At 41.5% G+C, this 22711-nt stretch overlaps 1 protein-coding gene across 1 annotated transcript; it reads left to right on the top strand.

Annotated features, from left to right (window-relative positions):
- The first annotated feature begins 1574 nt into the window (after positions 1–1574).
- On the top strand, positions 1575–21747 carry ppp1r14bb (protein phosphatase 1, regulatory (inhibitor) subunit 14Bb). The gene is made up of 4 exons (XM_058068974.1): positions 1575–2135; positions 18823–18906; positions 20342–20374; positions 20451–21747. Exons 1-4 carry the CDS (start codon positions 1935–1937, stop codon positions 20517–20519), a joined length of 387 nt encoding a protein of 128 aa, XP_057924957.1. The 5' UTR covers positions 1575–1934; the 3' UTR covers positions 20520–21747.
- Positions 21748–22711: the final 964 nt, after the last annotated feature.

Here is a 22711-nt window from a genome sequence, read left to right as displayed (position 1 = left end):
AAAAATTTGGCATCGTTTAACACAAGAATACAACATTCTAACTTCATTTGTTGGTCAGAAAAGCGGAAAAAGCACAATATGTCCCCTTTAAGGTGAATTGGGACACTGCTTGATACTTGTGAACATTAAAAACCTAGGAGTAAGGGCTAAAATAGGGTATAAGGGGTGGAATTCGGATACAGTCTCCAGCCGTTTGAGAACTTGTCAGGTGAGTTCATGAAAACCGGGAAAGAATTAGTGGCAGTTTGACCCTGGGGGCACAATGCATTATAGCCGTTTGACCTTACAAAGCACACTCACTAAGGTAAGGCAACACTGCAAATGTTGGTATTGATTTGATACCAAGCGTAATAGTGCTGTGAGAAGTTATTCCTTGACTTGTATGTAACTAATCGACTGTAAAGTCGATTGTTTGATGGCTCTGCTCTTTAAAATCCACTATGGAAATGTGTTTATGTTTGTATGTTCATGATTAATTGTAGAACTCACCCATTACTGAAACATTTTTAATATGTTGCTTTGACTTTTGCATGATCATTTTCATTTCAAGTCTGTAATGTGTGAAAACAAATGCTAATGCAAATGTCCCCCTAAATAAATAGCTTGCTCCCGCCAAATCAACATTTTAGAAGTGAAAACTCTGCCAGATTGCATGTTTTCTATTCTCTATTCTATTAAAAGTGTTTTGTGTTACCATTTTCAAATAAATAAAAAAAATATCATAAGAATACAAACGGACCCACGCAGTGTATTAATAACATGACAAGACAGCACCAGATTGGATTTTAATCGGACAATGCATGTAAACCAAGGAAAAGTGTGTCTTAAATGTTCAGGCACGCTAACCAAGGTGGACACTGACCGAGGTTCCACTAAATGCAGCTATTTTTGTCGCCATCACAAAAATTTAAAATGTATTACATTTAATTTCATTCACAGACCAGGGTTCAATTTTTTGAGTTTGCATGTTCTCCCCGTGCATGCGTGGGTTTTCTCCGGGTACTCCGGTTTCCTCCCACATTCCAAAAACATGCTAGGTTAATTGGCGACTCCAAATTGTCCATAGGTATGAATGTGAGTGTGAATAGTTGTTTGTCTATATGTGCCCTGTGATTGGCTGGCCACCAGTCCAGGGTGTACCCCGCCTCACGCCCGAAGACAGCTGGGATAGGCTCCAGCACCCCCGCGACCCTCGTGAGGAAAAGCGGTAGAAAATGAATGAATGAATGAATTTCATTCATAAACTTTTACCATGACTGTTTCCATCTAGTTAATTGTTTGAGCAAAATAATGCAAAGTAACTTAAAAAAAATATGTACTATTGTCTTTCATTCATATTGTCTTGCTTCATTGTTGTCCTGTGCCCTTATTCAATATACAATATAACAATATAACGATAAGGGGTGTATTTGATACACTAATAATGGTGAGGGCGCTTGGGAAACCTGGGAAGACTGAAAGGGGAGCCCGCCCCACAAGTGGGCGTGGACTGAGTTTTAAAGAAGGGAGGGGACAAAAAAGTCAACGTTTCTCTCTCTCGCTCTCTCTCTCTCTCTCTCTCTGTGCTACGTCAGATGCTCTCTCGTCCATGCGCTGAGAATGCAAGCTTGAGGAGAAAGAGTGAAGCGAGAAAGAGGACCTTGCCTTTGTACTAAATAAAGAAGAGTTGACTGCCTTCTTCTTTTTTATATATAAGCAGAGTTTGCATGCTGCAAATAGCCCAATAAGCCGGTTACATATTTTACGTGGGAGCGAATCTGCGGGTCCAAGTGGAGGCGAGCTGGTCTCACGGACAACAAAAGCGGCTCTTCTTTCCTTTACCAGGATTTTTCTTTGCCGATCTCCTACATCGCTTAAAGGCGAACAATCAAGCGTCGCTTCCCCGCCCCCCTCACCCCCAACCCCGATCTACTCGTCCGCCGAACCGAACCATCATGGCGGCCGTCACAAGCCCGGAGACAAGCCCTCAGCCCCGGGTGTATTTCCAAACGCCGGCCGGCACCACTGAGGAGCCCGAGACCCCGGTTCGCAAGCAGGGACGCGTCACCGTCAAATACGACCGCAAGGAGCTGAGGAAGAGACTCAACCTGGAGGAGTGGATCATCGACCAGCTAACGGACCTCTACGACTGCGAGGTACTGTAAAACACCCCATTTGACCAAAGCTATCGATCAGGCGGCCCTGCTAAGTGATACAGCCGCTCTAATTAAGTGCATCAATGTCTTGTATAATTATTGCTTTTTTTTGCCTGTACCCCCTCCATGGTGTACTAATGCCATCTTGTAGAATCATGAATGGGCAATTACACATGTTCATGCATCAATGTGGGAGCTCCAACCAAAACTACAGGTTGCAGGTAGGCTATTCATAGCTCGTGCAGCTTTTATAGGCAAAATCCTCTTGACAGGCAGACCGTTCTGCAAGCTGATTGGCTGAGAGAGCTTTAAAGCACACCTGTGCAATATCCATCTAGAACTGGGTATGTGTGGAAATATCATCATTATTTAACATCTTTAGCCTAATGCAGGCCTCCAGACACAGTAATAGCATTTAGATAGACACCTATTATTATGAGGGCCAACCTTTTTTGGTCTTTTGTGGGGTAGACTAGCAAAAATAGCTACTAATACGCATGCCATTGAGCTTTAAAAACCAACTATTTAATGGGTGTTGTCAATCACATGGCCTACTAGGGGACAGGAAATGAGACAAAGCCGCCGACTATGTATGGCCCGGTGTGGGGGGTCCAAGGATACATCCTGCCTGTCATGCCCCACTAGTGATGGTTCTCCTTCTACAAATCAAACCCACACCGTGCCGTCAACTTTCCCTGGTAAGCTGGGAAGCTCATGTCAACGCTGCTGAGCTGTCATTGACCCACATGCTATTCTTAGTGAATTAGCAGGTTGGGAGTATTCCTTGCGGAGCCGTGGTGGTTCGGGAGGCACACATGGTTTTCATATAGGATGTGCTCCTCGTTTGTATCAGTGTGGAATATCCTTTTGTGAATTACTGGGAACTCTACTCACCACTTAAAGGTGATTAAGTGGCCCAGAGAGGATTTGGGGATCAATGTGCTTTGATTGCCTGCCAATAATGGATGTGCCTCTGAGACCAGGGCAGGCAGGAAAGTACACAATATGGAGTGTAATAGAAGATGAAGGAAAATGTGGACCAGGTCCTCCCATTGGCAGCTTTAGTAGCTCCCACTATGCTGGGAATACTGTCTACAAGATTTTGGAGTGTGTCTGGGGGGATTTTTGCACATCTCCAAGGTACTAGGTTCCCCAACTTGGTTCTCGTTCCTCACAAAGTATGAAAGATTCATCCAATGGCTTTCCCCAAATTTTTGATTCAAAGGGAAACTCCAGTATAACCTCTCCTTAACGGATTGGTAGTCGCTTCCCGACAAAGCATTTGAGTCCACTACAACTCTTGGAGTCATTGAACATCTCCCTGCTTATGCAGCTTCTTTTCATAACCCGACCCCTCTAACAAGGCTGCCAGTAGCTTCAATGGTGGGGACACTTTGGGCTCATTGAGACGGGGGGAAATGTGACGCACGTGCTGCGAACAATGAAACCAGAGAAGCCGCTTCAGCTCAGAGCGGATATGAGGAGAACCTCCCCCGTAATTTTTGACAAAGAAGCTGGAATGCTTATCGTCCCTCTTCTTTTGTTCGCCATGTGTGTCTTTATTAGGGTCTGACTGAGGCCATTTCTACTATTGACATTAAAAAAGCCTTTTTGAGTCGATTCAGAAGGGAAATGGTAAGATTCCTTTTGAAGAACTCCACCAGTCGGCCTGGTATTCGAGGCTGCCAACATGTTGGACGTTCAGCCAGCCACCTGCTCCATCAGTCTAAACAGCGAGGAGACTGCCGCCATGGCAGCAAAGCGTGGCGTCCTTGAAAAGCCATCGCCTCCGTTCTCGTTATTCTTTCAGGATTTTAATAAAGAGCCATTACGGTATTGTAATGTTTAAGGCAAAGTGACTGGTTTTATAATGCTGTCTCAACTAGTTTCCTTAGTAACCAGCTTGTTTGTTAGCAACAAAGCCAAAGTTGCGTTCAAAGACCTTCCAGTACTTGGTTAACACCAGACGATGAGCAAATGGGCAGACCAATCCATGAACCCCAGGATACTACATACACACACACAGATGGGGTTACAAGTGGGAATTCCGCAAGGCACAATTGGTGAGCAGGAATGCAGTCAACGGGGGAAGTCGCACACTATTGCTTACCGGTCAGTAAATACACACAGTCTTGCTAACCAAAGCAAGATGAGCGATGTCATACTAATGTAATATACAGTATTCATATAATCACCATAGACATACAACTTTTTATGTGCTAAATTAAATAATTCAATGTTAAGCCAGGAATTAGCTGTTTTGTTAGAATTCCATGACATGAGAATTGACTTTGTATTAAACATAGACTACAGTTGTTCTTCGTTTATCACCGTTAATTGGTTCCAGACCCGACCGCGATCAGTACATTTTCTCAAAGTAGGATTCAATATTAATAACTTGAATATTTGCGTACATACAGCGTAGAAAACCTTTCTAAATACGCATTTTACCATAAGAGCCCTGTAGACATGAAATAACACCCCTATAGTCACCTTTACACTCCTGTTATACTTTCTTACACTTGCATTGCACAGCACTTACACATAGACTACAGGATCACTGCAAAGACATAAAAGACGAGTGTTATTTGTTCTGAACTTAAAGTGTGGAAAGATAGGAAAGACCTGGGGTTGGTTCTCCGCTTGGGCATCTTTGTGTGGAGTTTGCATGTTTTCCCCCGTGCGTGCTCCAGGTACTCCGCCCAAAGTCAGTTGGGATAGGCTCCAGCACCACCCGCGACCCTAGTGAGGATAAGCAATAAAAATGAATGAATGAATGAATTTTATTAGTAATTACTGCTACCTATTTTTTGTGCCCTGTGGCACCTAGGAATTGTCCTGACTTTTTCCCATTATACGGCACCCTTGGCCTATAACACCCATCATGAATTAATAAAAAAAAAGTATAATTAATCCATATCTGTATCAGCCGATTTCACTGGGTATTGGAATCAGCAGCATAAAATCCAGATGGGAGCATCCCTAAGCCTCTCCACAGTATGCCAATGCAGCTAACAATTATGATAATAATTACTCTGATTAACTTCAAAAAAAGCATCTTAATTATGCTGTTGCTGAGACATGGTGTCAAGGAAAGTGTCATTTCATAGTTTGGCCTGTGCGCATACACAACATGCATTGGTGGCCTTAAACGTAGCAAACAGTGATTGACTCAGGCTTCACTACAAAGAGTGGTTGTTGCACACGGCGGGACTGAAAGACCCCCAGTGTGTTTCTACATGCAAACCCCCCCCTCTCCACACAGACACACACACATTTGTGTTAATAGGTTACATGTGGCCCCATGCAGTGCACGCATATCCAGTTTGATGGTGAGTCAGCATGTACTGTGTTTTTCTAAACTGTGTAAAGGAGTGGAGGTGACTAAAGTGAGAGAAAAAATTCCGAGGGAGGGAAGGCATGGTTGTAGAAAGAGAAAAAGGGATGTGAGTCATTAAGCTGATTGTTTAGGCATTTTGTCACAGGAAATGCACAGGAAGTTAAACACTACCTCGATGCATAAACAACATCAAAACAGCACTTTCCCTGTCATGACGCACCACACACACACACACTCATGAAAGAAATAAGTCAAACAAAAAGTCCACAAAAAACAAATGGTGGGTTATTGTGTATCCGTGATCAATAAGAAAATCAGAGACTTGTGGCGTAATGACGTCAGAGATGGTTGACGAAGCTTGGGAGAATGACTTCCAGTTCCAGTTTCCATTTGAGAGCATGCGACCATGCAGGCTGCCAACATACATGTTATGTGATGGAAATATGTTTCAAACACCGTAAACAGGTTACAGTGTTGAGCTACAGTAGTTTGGAATTCTGCATTTTAATATCACACTACAAAGAAGAATATATTGCATGATTTTTGTCTGAGGTCAAGTTGGGTTATTGCTGCACGCAGGGATGACCTCACTCTTTCCAGTGTTGTGTTTCAGTACTGGCTTGGCTTGACGAGCTTGTCGTTTTGTGCCGTGTCACCAAGGGCTGCCTGTCAGCTAAGGGTGAAGGAATAAGGAGAAAATGGTTTCTGCAAAACCAATGGATGGTATACTATGGAGATACTCCACGCTGCCGCTTGCAGACAATCTAATTGCCCTTCATGACTGTGTGACACCATCATGTGAGCTGCTGACTGTATTTCAGGGTTCCGGCTGTCACCATCAATAATAACAGGCGTCACGCTGTATTGAAGCCTTTAAAGTTGCAAACATAGGTAAAAATAGCATTAAAAATACCATAAATCTCCTCAACTCAGCACTTAGCAAATTTTTTGGGGGTTATTTGTGTAATGGTGCCTGGCAACATTAACAAATGAAACAGCATTATTGATCTGCGTGGAGCATAAAAGTAAGTAAATAAGACATAGTCCCTTTTCACAGTCAAATAAATCATTCATTCATTCATTTTCTACCGCTTTTTCCTCATGAGGGTCACGGGGGTGCTGAGCCTATCCCAGCTGTCTTCGGGCGAGAGGCAGGGTACACCAGCCAATCACAGGGCACATATAGACAAACAACCATTCACACTCACATTCATACCTATGGACAATTTGGAGTCGCCAATTAACCTAGCATGTTTTTGGAATGTGGGAGGAAACCGGAGTACCCGGAGAAAACCCACGCATGCACAGGGAGAACATGCAAACTCCACACAGAAATGCCAGAGGGTGGAATTGAACCCTGGTCTCCTAGCTGTGAGGTCTGCGCACCAACCACTAGACCGCCGTGCCTCCCTCAAATAAACGGTTAAATAAATCAGTGTGTTCCATTTTCACACGTGGATGTGAAGTCCTGTTTACATGCACTATTTCTACTTGGATCATTGGCCATACCAGAGATGTGATGCTCACAAACCCGAGGCTCTTACGTCACCGATGAGACATTTCCCTTCACATGAACACAGCTATATATGCGTAGCTAATTTATAGGAGGAGATATTAGTGAGGGCAACTCGGCTGGATTGTCGGGGATAAAGTACAGGACTGGACTCCTGTGACCACATTTACTGCTGTATTAGGGAAGAGGAAGTATTAGCAACTGACAAAAACATTAAATGAGCGTTTGGGTGCACCTTTCTTGTTCAGTGTTCTGTTGTGGATTTGATAGCCTGTTTGTAAAGTATATCAGGTCCATTGGGTAGTACAATTTTATATTCTTGTGTGGAAAATTTTGCAGTAAAGTTGATATGCATGGATATTTTTTGGTTTTGCTGTGCCACAACAATTTGACTTGAGCATTTTGAAGCATAAAAATGGCTAAATGAACTAACTAAATAAAGTAAAATACAAAAACTGTCACGTTTCATCACTTTCTGGCCTGCCCTCTTATTTTGGAATGCTGCACTTCCTGCCTGAGGTAAGAGGCGATCACTTTACCCTGATGTAATTGGGTGCAGCTGTTTGCTACGGCAATTACTTAGGTTTATAAGACCAGTGTTGTGTCAGGGACGGTGCCCATGCCGTCGCCTGAACTTTCTCAGCGGCTATCCACACGGAAACGTTTTCAACTCAACACGGCTAAGCATTTTATCGTAGTATATGTTGACCATTAGGTGTCAGTAAGCACAAGACATGATTGCCGGAACAGGCATTTATTGTTGGTTTAAAGTACCTTAAAACAGGCAAAATTATAATACCATAATAATCATAATAATAACACAGGCTACTGTTGGGGCCATAAGCCATGATAAGCTAAGACTCAAGTAGGAGTTTAATTTACATCTTAAATGGCGTATTTACTCTTATAATAATAATAAAAAATTGAATTTGTTAGGGGGCGGCACGGCGGTCGAGTGGTTACCTCACGGCTAGGAGACCAGGGTTCAATTCCACCCTCGGCGGAGGGACTTTTGGGGGAGACCAAAAAGGAGTGAGATGTTATTGTTATTGTTATTGTTATGAATAACCATTTAAACCCGCCATTACAATACAATGATGAGAAAATAGCCACCACAGGAAGTGCGCTGTCAAAAAAGAAAAAATGGATTGAAAAGTTTGTAAACAGGTTTTCTATGTCATAACTAATATTTACGAATATTGAATCCTACATTCCATAAATGTAATTCTCAGGCCTGGAACCAGTCAACCGCAATAAACGAAGGATGACTGTACTTCTAAAACAGTAAGAAATACAACAAGCCAGTCTTCCTCATTCTCGATGAAGCACACTCACGCAAAGTCCATTCATGGGCATCGGAACTGAGGGTCTTAGATTGTGGACACCCAGCTCTGTCTCACCATGACGCCTTACAACCTTTGAGAGCTCCAGGACAAACAACAACGCTTCCGTGTTGCAAATTGTGGCAAATTTGTAAACCGTGATTAATCGGATTAGAGATGTTAATCATTTGACAGTCCTAGTTAAAAGATAACACTTTGTACAGCAGGTTAAGGCTGCACGTAAGCAGTCTTTGAACCATCAACAGAGCAAATGAATGAATGGATTCCACGAATTTGACGCCCTATGCTTAGCGTGTGCTCGCCTACTGTGACATAATGCTAATCTGCTCTAAGACTTGTTTGTATGCATTCTTATTTTAATCTCTGGTTGTGGTGAGAATGTGTGATCTTTTTCACTTCCAGAGTCACATGGATAATCATAAATGTCACAGAAAGGGCTGTAAAAAACAAAATGCGGCCCGTGGGCCATTTTCAGGGCCCAGCTGTTTTTGTTTGTTTTTTTTTTTTTTAGCTCCCAGCATATTGTAAAATACAATATTATAAAATAATACGTATGTAGTGGTTATGTTAGGAGTCCACTGGGCCGGTCCCAGTTGGTGCCATTTCACGCCAAAGATTATGTGATTGGCTTGCTGTGGCGCCGAATGAATGTTCGCTCGGCATGTTGCCGTTAATTCTGCGCCACAGCGAGCCAATAAACCCCAATCACATAATCTTTGGCATGAAGTGGAATCAACTGGCGCCGGCCCAGTGCACTCCTAGCATCATTGGCGCAACTTGGTGCGTGCCATTACATTCCAGTAAGAAGCCAATGCTCCTTGCTAACACGGTGAAATCTCTGACAAGGCAAGTGGGGCAGGGCCGACAGCTTGCGCTGACTGTCGGCACACTGTGACATCACAAAGACCTGTGTCATACTTTACGTTTATTGTGGGTGGAATTCCCCCAGGCACACATCACACATCTTGTTATGTGGATATCTTGCAGTGTCTCGGACGGATGGAACGTTAAGCCCACACTCAATGTCCTTCTATGCTGTTCAAGTATAACCAAGTCACCTATAACAAGCGGATAGCACCGATGTGTTCACAGACATGTTTTTTTTTTTTTTTAGCCAAAACCCTGTCACCCACTGAAAACTGTTCTGTGACCCACCAGTTGAGAATGACCGAACTAGAGCTGTGAGCCACATTGTGAAATATTTCTGCAGCCCTTACACTCTGCAATACAAGCTGTAATACTTAGGACTGTTTTTTTGCACCAGCTAAACTGTAACTGCACTATTACTGTATATACTGTCTTAAATTATCTTTTTATTTATTCTAATCTGATTTCATTGCTCAGTGTTTCTGGGTTTCTACTCGGCACATGACAAACTTCTTGAATTTTGAATCAGATGTTTTGTTGAGATAGTTTAGCATATATTTACATACAGTGGATTGGTTTTAGCATCTAAAGTGGCCCTCAGTGGGAAAATGTTAGGACACCTTTGATTCATAATAATAATAATAATAATAATAATACATTTTATTTGTATAGCGCTTTTCAAGATACTCAAAGACACTTTACAAAAGAATGAAGTTGAATAGAGCAAGTAAACAGAATAAAAGACACACCAAAATACAACATTCATTGGTTAGTACACAATAAAAAAAAAAAAAAAAAGGGAAATATACATCAGCTGCTGTGTTTTTGGGTTTATCTACTGTATATTGCATTATTCTCACTAACAACAAATTGTCTGTTGTTCGGCACCAGATGGTTAGACAGCATGGTGTGCTAGACATGTCCCTGGTGGATGTGACCCTGAGGGGAAATGCTCAGTCAAAACACACACACAAAATTAAACAACTAAAAAAAGCAACCTAGGAAACCGCTGGGGCAGGCCAAACAAGCCGATGAGTGAATCATTCAACCGTGACAGGGTGCAGCTATGACTCTAGGCATCTTTTGGAGGGTCAAGCTTGGGTGACATTGGCACTTTGAGCCAACTGTGGTGCTACTGAGTGAACAATTATATGGAATCTTTTGCTGTATGTACCCGAGTGGTGTGACAAATCGACTGTACTTCCGTGACTATAGCGATGAATGCATTCCTGCTTTGCTGCGAGAAAACTCGCCTGTATGGTTAGATGTTTTTCTGCAGCCCTGCATGAGACGCTATCATTTCATTCTGGAGGTTCTGGTTCCCATTACATGATATAACAGGACTGTTTTTGCGTTTTATCTACGCTGATATCGCTGCAAGGCGATATGGCAGAGTGGACTGAATGAGGGCTTTGTGTTGCATTGGTTGAAGTTTTAGAACATAAAGGCAGAAGGCGATGTCAGAATAGCTTAAGTCTTGGAGTCCGGTATGACAGTTTGGACTGAAAACAGATACTACTGTTTTCAGACCAGTAGAGGAACCATTGGTGAAGAAAGAAGTGAAGATGTTAAGTGTAATGTACATATCATTCAAAACCAGACAACAAGACAGGAAGCTATTCCAACCCATCACTCTGGAATGTAAAATCCTCCTTAATCTTCCTAAAAATGCACAAAGGACAAAACGGATGCTTGTTATTGTAAGAGACAACAGCTGATAGGGAGAGAAGACGGAAAGCGGCAGGCGATGACGGACACAGTGCATCCCTGATGTGATAACCCCTGACAGACTCTTTATCACTCCCAACGCTGATTGTTTGACTTTTGAATCTACATTCAGATAGAAGCAGTCGTGTTTACATGAAGTAAATGAAGTATTTGCACGCATACTCCAGGTTCACCATTTAAGCTCATAATATGCGAGTTGTAGCACTTTATCAACTTCCGTATTACTCCATGTACATATGGATCCATGGATCCAACATCTTCCAGTTGGATACATGTTGGCACAGGTTTCAGTCTTTCGAGAACGTTGGTGTTTGGCAGCCCTGGCACAATTTTCAGCCCACAGCTTGGCATATTGGAAAAATAAAATGAATTCATTATTATTGAGATATATAGGCCCAGCGTGGAGATCATGTGTTTTTTGCCAGTGTTTATCTGTTTCTGTTTGTGTTCAAAATAACTTCAATTGATTTGAATTACATTTTCAGGAGTTGTTGGAAATGGGATATGGAAGACTGATTACATTTTGGGGCCAATCCGGATCGCTGTCTGGATCCAGGATTTTTTTTTAAAGGATTCTTTAACATTGTGAGATCTGACCGCAAAAAATTGTCACAGCACATTGTAGAACCTTCCAACAGGTTCTACAGAATATCAAAGTCTGACCCAAAAAATGTAGGATTATTACTTTGGTGTGAATCACAATATGGGGGGGGAGTGTGGCACTTAGCGTATAGTATTAGATACTATACCAATTTCCTTTGTCGCCTGTAATACAACTCTAGAATAAAGTCTGCATGTCAGGTTGCAAGTTTTGCTTTTTGTGTTGGCCAAGTGGTTAGCATGTTGGCCACATAGTCAGGAGATCGGGAAGATCTGTGTTCGAGTCTCCACTTGGCATCTCTGTGTGGAGTTTGCATGTTCTCCTCGTGCATGCGTGGGTTTTCTCCGGGGACTCTGGTTTCCTCCCACATTCCAAGGTTCATTCGGTTCATTGGCGACTCAAAATTGTGCATAGCTATGAATGTAAATGGTTGTTTGTCTATATGTAAGATCAGAAGTGACCAGAAGTCTGGTATATATTAAGCTGTAAGACCAGCATAATGTATGTTTTTATTCATTCATTTTCTACCGCTTATCCTCATGAGCGTCGCGGGTGTGCTGGAGCCTATCCCAGCTGTCTTCGGGTGAGAGGCGGGGTACACCCTGGACTGGTCGCCAGCCAATCACAGGGCACATATAGACAAACAACCATTCACACTCACATTCATACTTATGGACAATTTGGAGTTGCCAATTAACCTAGCATGTTTTTGGAATGTGGGAGGAAACCGGAGTACCCGGAGAAAACCCACGCATGCACGGGGAGAACATGCAAACTCAACACAGAGATGGCCAAGGGTGGAATTGAACTCGGGTCTCCTAGCTGTGAGGTCTGCGCGCTAACCAGGTTAAACCTTGGTTAACATCATTAATCCTATATTTAATCCAGACTCTAACCAATTTTTCTCATTAAAAAAATTCTGTAAATCAAATTAATCCAAAAAGTAACACACAAGTTTTACAATTATAGTTATACATCCAAAAAATGCATTGAAATACATTTAAGTTAAGCATACTTTTACCATCAGTGAACTCAACACAGACACTGCTTTTGCGTTTAGTGTTTCTGCTTTTGTTATGATCACGGCTGCAAAGTAACTCAAAGTTACGAGTGCAACTTGATAAAGACGGTGAGAAACAAATTGAATTAAAGAAATATTCACCACAGTCATCACATCATGAAGGTAAAAGTAACATTAAACGGTCATTCATCCCTTTCATTCATCATTTATAAGTAAGTATTTTGAATTATTTTATGCATGTAAAGCTATAAATGGGGTTCCTCTTCCATAAGGACGTTTTGTGAGGATAATAAAACATTAAGAACACATTAAGATGCTGTGTATTACTTACATGACAAGACGGAAAATGTAATAAAACCGAAAAACAAAATTTTGGCTTGAATTTATGACATTAAAAACGTCCGCTAATCAAGGAACCACTGTACCGACCTAGATTGGATTGGTTTTAGCACAAAATGTATCGGCCCGGATCCTGCATCCAATATTACTCTATGCGGCCATCAGTATAGAACGTTTGAACGCCCATGCCACACTGAGGTGTTGTTATAAGACAAATAAATAAGAGACTTATGTGAAATCGTATGGGAATTTCCCACGAGCCATGAGTCACACGCCATGGCGCAACAAGCCATGTGTCTTGTGTGTGTAAAGATGTCTAAGTAGGTCACACAGGCCACCGACAAGCATTGCGCTGCGTGTCTTCCAGCGATACCCAACTACTTTTTACACTCATTCACTTGAGGTGTGTGTGAAAAGGACAAATGCAAATGCACCCCCCCCCCCCCCCCTGCCCAAAGCAAGTCAAGCAAATTGGTGACATAAGGCACTTTTCAGCGGTGAGGAAGAGTAAATATAGACTTCAGGATGGCTGCTGGCCTGCTCGCTGCATCAACAACAATGTTTGTTTGAGATACGTGGGGGGAGAGGGATGGATGCACTGATAGGAGGGAGGTGGTGGAGGACACTCCAGACAGAGGAAGTGATGGCGGGAGGCCGACGGAAAGCAGGAAGAGGTAGGAAAAGTAGGCCGCGTGGCGTTAAACAATTCCCTGTTACTGTCGTCCTGCTTTGTGATGGCTGTGACCGAACGGAAAGGAGAGATTTCCTTCTTTTAAAAGTGACCTGCTAATGTTTGCACATAAACAATATGATTACAGCTAACATTAACACTAAAGCACATTGGGGTAATAAAAAGTGCTCTATAGTGGATCCCTGCATAGTTGCCATTTAGAGTTTTGGTCAGTTTTTTTTCGGGGGGAATCATACACGTGTGCTTTTTTTTTTAGTTGTTTTTGCAGAAAACCCATCTCATTCACCCTAAGTGGCATTCTAATTACATATAAAGCATAAAATGTACAGCATAATGACACATCAGTCAAATGGCTACACCCTGCGTGGCTTCGGTTTCAATCAAGCCTCAAAACTTGCAGTGAGTGAGTAAGTAAGTAAACTGCATTTTTTTTTAGAATTTTGCCCATCATCTATATTCCTTATGTGAAACATGAACACACCAGTCTTTCTCTTTTCTGTGCATCTAAAAATATCAAAACAACCAAATAAGAGTAGCTAAGAATGAACGTAATGGGATGCAACTACTCCACCTATAAAGCCTTCTGAAAAAAAAAATTCCCAAAACTGGCAACGGCGTACCATTTACATAATGTGACCTGCATATTAACAAAGCTACAGGGACAACACCAAAGAACTACTTTTCTGGTGTAGTGACACCTCACCACACCAGACCCGCTACGAACTAACTAACTAACTAACTAACTAGCTTCACCACACACCTCAAGCTACTCCCGAATGGCAATGCTACATTTGGAGCTGTTGCAATTGGTGCTGTGTTGTTGTTAAGGCTAGGCGTTTTTTTTGTATGTTGCTATGTGAAATCAATGCACCCAAGAAGGAAGTTACAGTATCTTATCTTTTATATTTTTTGTCTCTTGTCTATAAGGACACAACCACCTGTTGGGATAGATTGTACAAAAAGTTAAACAGAATGAGATTTGTCGTTTGGCATTAATGGTTGTCACTCACTCACTGAATGTTCTCACACATGAACACAGTTTCAGAGAAGCTATTGAGTCATGTTGTTGTACGTTCCAACGCTAGCGCCACCGTGGCAGTGCTTAACCATGATGGACAGCACCTTAAATCTATTATCTTAAGCCTTACTGGAACAAGCAACCGGTGTGGATTATGTAGACGCGGCATTGGATGAACACCGGATCAACTTGGACTTCCTGCAGAGTACAGCTAACGACTATACCATGACTGATTCCAGCTGTCCTCCTATCCATCACTTTTCATTAGCGGTGCCTCCCTATATATTTTATCCTTTAAAATGCCTTTAAATGAGGCGAGTAAACAGAGGCGAGAAGGATTATTGGAGCTGGATCTTATCCATGTGTTACATCAATAAAGTTGGAGAATGCCAACATGAAGCTACGTGGGAGTAGCATTTCTTGAGTGTTGGAATTTTTTGTATTTTTTCTGTGAATGTTATTCCTGTGAATAGCAGGGATTTACTGTATAATGTTTCCATTTGAACCATATTGGAAGTTCATGTCATTCCAGGCTCATTAGGAGCTGGACTAAATCCCGCCAAGTCATGATCAGGTTTTTCCAACGGAAAAATCCTGACTAGCTTCATGGGCCATGCAGCATAACGGGCCTGAAATATATTATATATAGTGATGACCCATTTTGTGTGCGGACTTGTGTGTGTCTGCATGTTTTACATTATGAGTGTAGCTTCTGTTTTTTCAGCCATATCTGGCATTTGATCTGTGCAAGCCTGCAGCTGCTACTACTACTACACACCAAGAGAAATCCTACTTGGGCCTCCCTAGTCCTCACAACACACACACACACACAAACACACACACACACAAAACTGCTCTCATGCTGTCACATCTCATTCTGCTTCAACTCTGCACACAGACAGCATGTCTGCTTCCATGTTGGCGCTTTAATGAAATTTGACCTCGGTCGTGTATCTCATGTTCATTAATAACGTGTTTTATATTTAAAAGAACATAAATATATGCACACACTGACTAGGAGTAATACACAACACATTCATCCCTGTTTATTATAAAATAAAGCCTTTGTGGATGATTTATCATTGAGCTGTCAGGCTTGTTATGATCCTCCAAGCAGGAAGTAAGCTGATCTTCTATTTGCCATTCAAATGTGTTGCCCTTCTGGATCTCTTGTGCACCACTTTGTTTGTGTACATTTTCACTGAGGGCCGGAAAAATACTGAAAAATCATAGGATTGTGCACTGTGGCCATTTTGATGTTCTCAGAGTCCTTGAAAAGTCGTAAATACATCAAATAGTTTTCAAAGGAAAGCGTGGTATTATATTTAATAAGAACAAGCCATGAAATGCCCCCATCATGTATTTTTTTTAAACACTGTTATGAGAATGCAGTAGAACCTTGGTTAGCATAGACTCTGGACTCTAACCAAAACAGACACCATCCATCCATGTTCTCACGGTTATCTGGGTCCGGGTCAGGGGGGCAGTAGTCTAAATAGGGAAGCCCAGACTTCCCGATCCCCGGCCACCTCATTCAGTTCCACCGGGAGGACACCAAGGTGTTCCCAGGCCAGCTGTGAGACATAATAATAGATACATAATAATAAATAGACATAATCCCTCCAGGGTGTCATTGGTCTGCCCTGGGGCCTTTTCCTGGCTGGGCATGCCCAGAACACCTCACCAGGGAGGCATCCGGACTAGATCCCCGAGCCACCTCAACTGTCTCCTTTTCGATGTGAAGGAACAGCGGTTCTACTCTGAACTCCCCTCCCCATCTCTCTAGCCACCAGATGGAGGAAACTCATTTCAACAGCTTGTATCCGTGATCTTGTTCTTTCAGTCAAAAGGGACTCTAACCGAATCAATTTTTCCCATAACAAATAATATCCATCCAATTCATTCACATTTACCTTCAATGAAGATGTGATTCTTGGACATGACTGTTCCCAAAGACACAAGGTGGCAGCCAGATCAACCACCACAAACTTCCTGTATTGACATGCAACATTGATGCACTATTGATATATAGTTTTTGTACTTTTCTACCTAAAGCACGACTTCATTGCTCATTGCTTCCACCCATCAGCCAGCATATTGATGATTTTACACGTTCATTGGCTAGTCAACTACAGTTACACCCACTAGAATTTTCTGGACACCAATCTTTAAAAAGCCTGACCTGCTGATTCTGATTTTGGATGATTTTTTTGAGTGCCAGCATACTCCGGTTTCCTCCCACATTCCAAAAACATGTTAGGTTAATTGGCCACTCCAAATTTTCCATAGGTATGAATGTGAGTGTGAATGGTTGTTTGTCTATATGTGCCCTGTGATTGGCTGGCCACCAGTCCAGGGTGTACCCCGCCTCTCGCCCGAAGACAGCTGGGATAGGCTCCAGCACCCCCGCGACCCTCGTGAGGATAAGCGGTAGAAAATGAATGAATGGCATACCAGTCCAGGGTGTACCCCGCCTCTCGCCCATAGCTGGAATAGGCTCCAGCATACCTCCGCAACCCTAGCGAGGATAAGTGGCATCAAAAATGAATGGATGGACTGCCAGCATATTTTAATGAAAACTACAGAACAATGAAACAATACACACTCTGTTGTTTTAACTACACAGGATGTATAAATATAAATGAAAAGTATAAGAAATTGCTGTTCAAACTACTAAATGTTATCAGTTCACATTTTAAAAACAAACAAAACTACTACAGTGGAGTATTAGCCCACATTGAAAGAAAAATCTGTGATTTTGAGAATAAAGTCGTATATTTACAAGGATAAATTCGTAGAGTGACAAGAAAAAAGTTGTAATATTACCTTTGTCCAAGACCAAAGGTCACATGTCCCCCTTTTTCATAGCTGTCTCAGGCAATGCCTTATTCTATTTTTTTATCTTTCCTATCTTGATTTGTTTTTATTTTGTTTACGCTTATTATGACATTTTTGTAATGTACATTTCTCCTGAACATGTAATTATATTTCTGCCAACAACAAAAAACAGCTGCAGGCCGCAAATGGCCCCCAGGCCGTACTTTAGACACCACTTGCTAGTGATCCTTATCACTATGTGGGCAGCACACTGCACTTTGTCTTTGTTTGGGAGGGCGAAAAACTGCAGCGTGTGCAAATACCTTGCAGCTATCTTCAAGTCCAGGCCGCACACAGAAACCAGACTGGAGCCAGTCTGGAGAATTGTTTTGGGAATCCTGCTTTTCTTTGTGTCTCCCCTCCAAAGCCTGTCTTCCGGACTTTTCCACCCCCTTTTTTCGATACTCTCGCTAACCTCCTTCCTTCCTTCCCCCGGTGCCCAACCCCCTTTGCTCTTTGATTTCACGCCAACTCTCAAATCGATTTCAAGTTGGTATTTTTAAAGAACTGGTGCATGTTGGACTCCACGTATTTACATGTGTATTCCATCTGTTTTCTTGCACAATTTCCATAAAAACCAATCGAGTTTTCCATCTTTTTGTTCTCCAGACATGATTTTTATTGCTTTCTAGTAGCACATGGCCACCACATGCTGATAGCAGCCTGTCTGGCGGTGAAAATGTCTCCTAATACTTTGCTGCTACTTTATAGACGCTCTTGCTGTCCACATCTCACTCACACACACACACACACGCAGGCTGAGGATATAATCCACTTACACAAACACACATAGACACACACTTCACTGGGGAGTTTTAATCTCCACGTGTGTAACAGATACTGTGGTGAAGAGTTTCCACATTAAAAAAAGAGGATTTAGTCGATATGACACACACGGGGCTTGTCTCTGTGTGTGTGTGTGTGTGTTGGTGGCACTGGGCAGGTGCGGAGACAGCTGGTGTGGGCAACTTGGGCCGAGAGTGAGATTCCTGGAGAAGCATACGAATATAGGGCAGCATGAAAAGGCGGGGGAAACCATGTTTTCAGTGTTTGCTGCCAGTTCCCTTCTACAGTTTATTAATTTCTTTATTTAGAAATAACCTGGCAGTTTGAAAACATTGTCAGTTATTATTTTTTATCTAATCAAACAATGTTTTTTATTACATGTTTCCACCTCCTGTAGAGCTACAAATGTCAGCTTCTCTTCTCATGGAAACACTTCGCCCTCTAGCGGCCAAGTAGCTAACTGTAAGGGGAAAAGAAGGACTTATTTCTGGCCAAAAGAGGTTCCTAACTATTCTGTGTCTAGTCAAGGCTTGCTCAGTGTTCTTTCCTTCTGTCGTCCCCAGGAGGAGGCCATCCCGGAGTTGGAGATAGATGTGGATGAACTGCTGGACATGCCCAGTGATGTGGAGCGAGCCGCCAGGGTCAAGGTAGGAGGACACTATCTGGATGCTGTAGACCAGTAGCATCCACAGTGCGACCCAGGGGACATTAGAAGCCCTGCAGCTGCTTATTGGCCCTCGGCACATTCTAAAAATACAATTAAACTACAAAAGCATCAGCAAAAATCGGATGAAAATTATTGATTTAACAGGAATAAATCTGGCTAAATCAGGGGTGTCCTGTTTTATTCGTCCAGAAGTATGATTTAACAAGAAAAACCAAAAAAAGGGAAAAAAGTTGTAATCGAACAAGAAACGGTTGTCATGTAATATTATTGGCGTTAAGTTGAAATATTCATGACATTTCTTCATAAAGAACAAACAAAAGTTACGTTAATTGAATAAAGTCCAAATGTGATGGGAAGAAAGTCTGAGGGGAAAATGGCAGGAATGGAAAACATTGCTGTTGTTTTATGAGAATAAAGTCAAAGTATCAAGAAAGAAAAAAAATTATAATCATATGAGAAAAAAGTTATTTTATGAGAATAAAATTAAAATATTAGGAGAAAAATGTCATTTTAGAAGCAGAAAGTTTAAATATTGAAAAAAAAAATTAAAGTTGATATTTTTGGAAAATTAGGTTTGGTAAAAGTTATCATATTTTCAGAATTAAAGGGGAACTGCACGATCATTCATTCATTCACAATCCTTATGTGAAACATGAACACATATTTCTTTCCCTTTTCTGTGCATTATAACATGAGAAAATACATTAATATGAGGTATCACTGGGATACACCAATTTTGACTATGAAGCCCTTAAAAAACCTGTGATCATGCATTAACACGTACACTGATGATAACATGTAATACTTGAAGTATTTTGTTGTATTTTGATTATTTAAATGATTTGATGATTCATCGTGTTAGTCAGATAAAAATAGTTTTTCATCAAGTCAGGTACGTAAATGGAATACTGTTGGCATTTTTTGAAGTTTTTATTTAAGAGGGCTTTAGCATCAAAATAGGTATTAACCATGACATCCATTGTTAGCTAGCTCATATTACCATGTTTTTTTCATGCGGAAATGTAAGAAATATGTGTTCATGTTTCACATATAAGGATTGTGAGTGATGGGCAAAATTCCCAAAAAAGTGAAGTTCCACTTTAAGTCAAAATATTACTAAAAAAAATATGAGAAGAAACCGAAAAAAATTGGAAAACAAGTGTAATGTCAGGAGAAAGAGTTCATACTATTAATTTGCTTTGTCGTCTATAAATTAAATCTGATGTTTTTCCTTTAAATATATCATTTCTGAGAATATCACCATGCTTTGGTTTACAAAATGCAAAATAAAAAAAATTTGCCCCCACATGATTTCATTTTCTATCTGCCATCTTTGGTTGGAACATTTTGGACACTCCTGATTAAGATGTTTAAAGTGCACCTCAAAATGCAAATGATCTCTTCTGGTCTTCCAGGACTTACTGGTGGACTGCTTTAAACCCACTGAGGTAAGCAGGACTATTCACCGTTTCTACTGCAAAGAGCGTGCATTCATTCATGTGTATCCTGCTTCTCCTGCTCCAGGACTTCATCTCAGAGCTCCTGGACAAGATCCGAGGGATGCAGAAGCTCTCCACGCCTCAGAAGAAATGATGACGTCCCTCCCTCCTCTTCACCCACCTCCCTTCATCCCCGTCTTCCTCCCAACTCAGCCTCTCCCCTCTTCTTTGTTACTTTATTCTAACACTATTGGATATGTTCACCTCCTTTATTCCATCTACACATGGGAAACTAGGATGAGGACAAAGTAGGCAATCAGCTTGAAGCACCAGTGGGGGGCTTTTAGTAAAAAAAAATAATTCATCGTCTGCCTCTGGGGTTGAGGGGGTGATATTTACTGTACACCACCTACGCCTCCTTTTCGTCACCCCTACGCATTTGCAACAGTGGTGCATTTAAAGACTGGTTCTGACCACTAACAATAACACGGTGTATTTTTAGACCAGCGTCCGCAGAGTTGAATGATTTGTGGAGGCAAAAAGATTAAAAAGTTTTTTTTCCTATAATGTGCACTGTGGTCCATAATGGAGGCCTGCACATTTCTTTTTTGGGGCGAGTGGGGGTGGTCTTTTCTGCTGTTCTGTATGAGAAAGTCGATTTTTTTTTTTTTAGTAAAGGACTGGTTCCTGTTTTTAAAATGTCATTCGCTCTGACAGTCCCACAACTAAGCTGCCTTGTTGTTTTTATGATGATTACTATTATTATTTCCACTCTTGATCCTTTTCCCCTGCTGCAAATGCTGCTATCCTCCCTTTCTGACCATCTTCAACCCACGTCATTCTTCTGTGCTCGGCTCATCGTGGTCACATGAGCAGGGAAAATGTCACCACAGCCACGTGGACGCTTCATGACGTCATCAGGGGGCGGGACAAAGGGAGGGCTAGTTCATGTTTGAACTGGAGTTAAATGCGGAAACACATGAATAAACACAGCTGTCCCACACATGTGCACACACACCCGGCTGTGAATGTGTGTGTGTGTATATGTGTGTGTTCATAGCTGCAGCTGCCAATCATGTCAAAGAATGAGCCATCTGGTTGGCCACTGATAGGCGGCCAATAGGAGAACATTTGCTGTGATTCCTGTGACCAATCGCCAACACCTGTGGTGACAGCAGAGCTCAGCCGTCTGTCACACACACACACACACACACACACACACACACACACACACACAAACCATTGTGTCCCTTGTCTTTGCTCTCCTCTTGACATGTTTTCTTCCTTGTTTTTAAAGAAACAGATGTTGCCTTAGGTATTATTTATGTTCCACAAACCAAATAAACGTGAGACATTCTCTCTCTTTCTTTTTTTTTTTTTTTTTTAGAAAAAAGGTAACAACTGTAAAATATGTTACCCAGCGGAACTATGACACGTGGCGGAGGGTTTTTTTTAGACAAATGAGATTCTGAGTCTTTTTTTAGAAGTGAGTGTTTAATACTTAGGCCTTGATACGGTGATCCTGTTTAGATAAACAATGTTTGTCATTTGACATTTACCATTTGAATACTGGTGTGTTTTTAAAGCGATCATCAAACTTGGATTTATTTACACAAAGGGAAAGAAAAATCCACTCAAATGTATTTTTCGAGTGGGATTGTATTCGCCTGTTTGCAGGGAGATTGGACGGCACGACCAGGCGAGTGCAATCACACTCAAAAATTGTGGATTTTTATTTCTAAATCCAGGTTTGAAGTGTACCTAGACTGTTATTAAGAAGTCTTTGGGGTTTTTTTTCTTTTTTTAAATTGATGGGGAAAGAATTGCAAAAAATATCTACACTGACCCTTGTCACTGAAGCTAAATGGAAGAGCTAAACCATGCAGGATTGAATCAAACCAACAAACACATGTAGCAATATCAACAACAGGTATTGTTTTTGCCCAGTTTTGTTACACTTTTATGCAACTTTAATAAAAAACAAACATGTGGGAAAAGTGAAGTTTTGTCTTTGTCACTTTCCAAAAATTGCTGATTATTATTAGTCCTATGTGATTGTATTGCCATCTACACATTTTAGTATTTTCATGCATATGCACTATGGGGAGCAGTCGTTAGCAAGCAGAAAATAGTAAACAGAAGTAAGTATTCTAAACTGTTGTGGTATCTTAGTTTGGACGCTTGGTGGCAGTATGTACACTAAAGACTATCGGAGACAGAAGAAGTGAGTGTAGACGAAGAACTGGTCTGTTGTATTGAACTTGGTTTTATACGTGTGGTTGCTGTATAATACGTGAGTGAAATGAATTACAACCGATTGTTTCTCGAGAATACCACAATTGTCTT

The sequence above is a fragment of the Doryrhamphus excisus genome, chromosome 3, assembly GCF_030265055.1.
Source record: "Doryrhamphus excisus isolate RoL2022-K1 chromosome 3, RoL_Dexc_1.0, whole genome shotgun sequence".
In the NCBI taxonomy this organism is placed as follows: domain Eukaryota; kingdom Metazoa; phylum Chordata; class Actinopteri; order Syngnathiformes; family Syngnathidae; genus Doryrhamphus; species Doryrhamphus excisus.
Note: the sequence above shows the minus strand (reverse complement) of the source record. Positions and strands in the feature narration are given on the sequence as shown.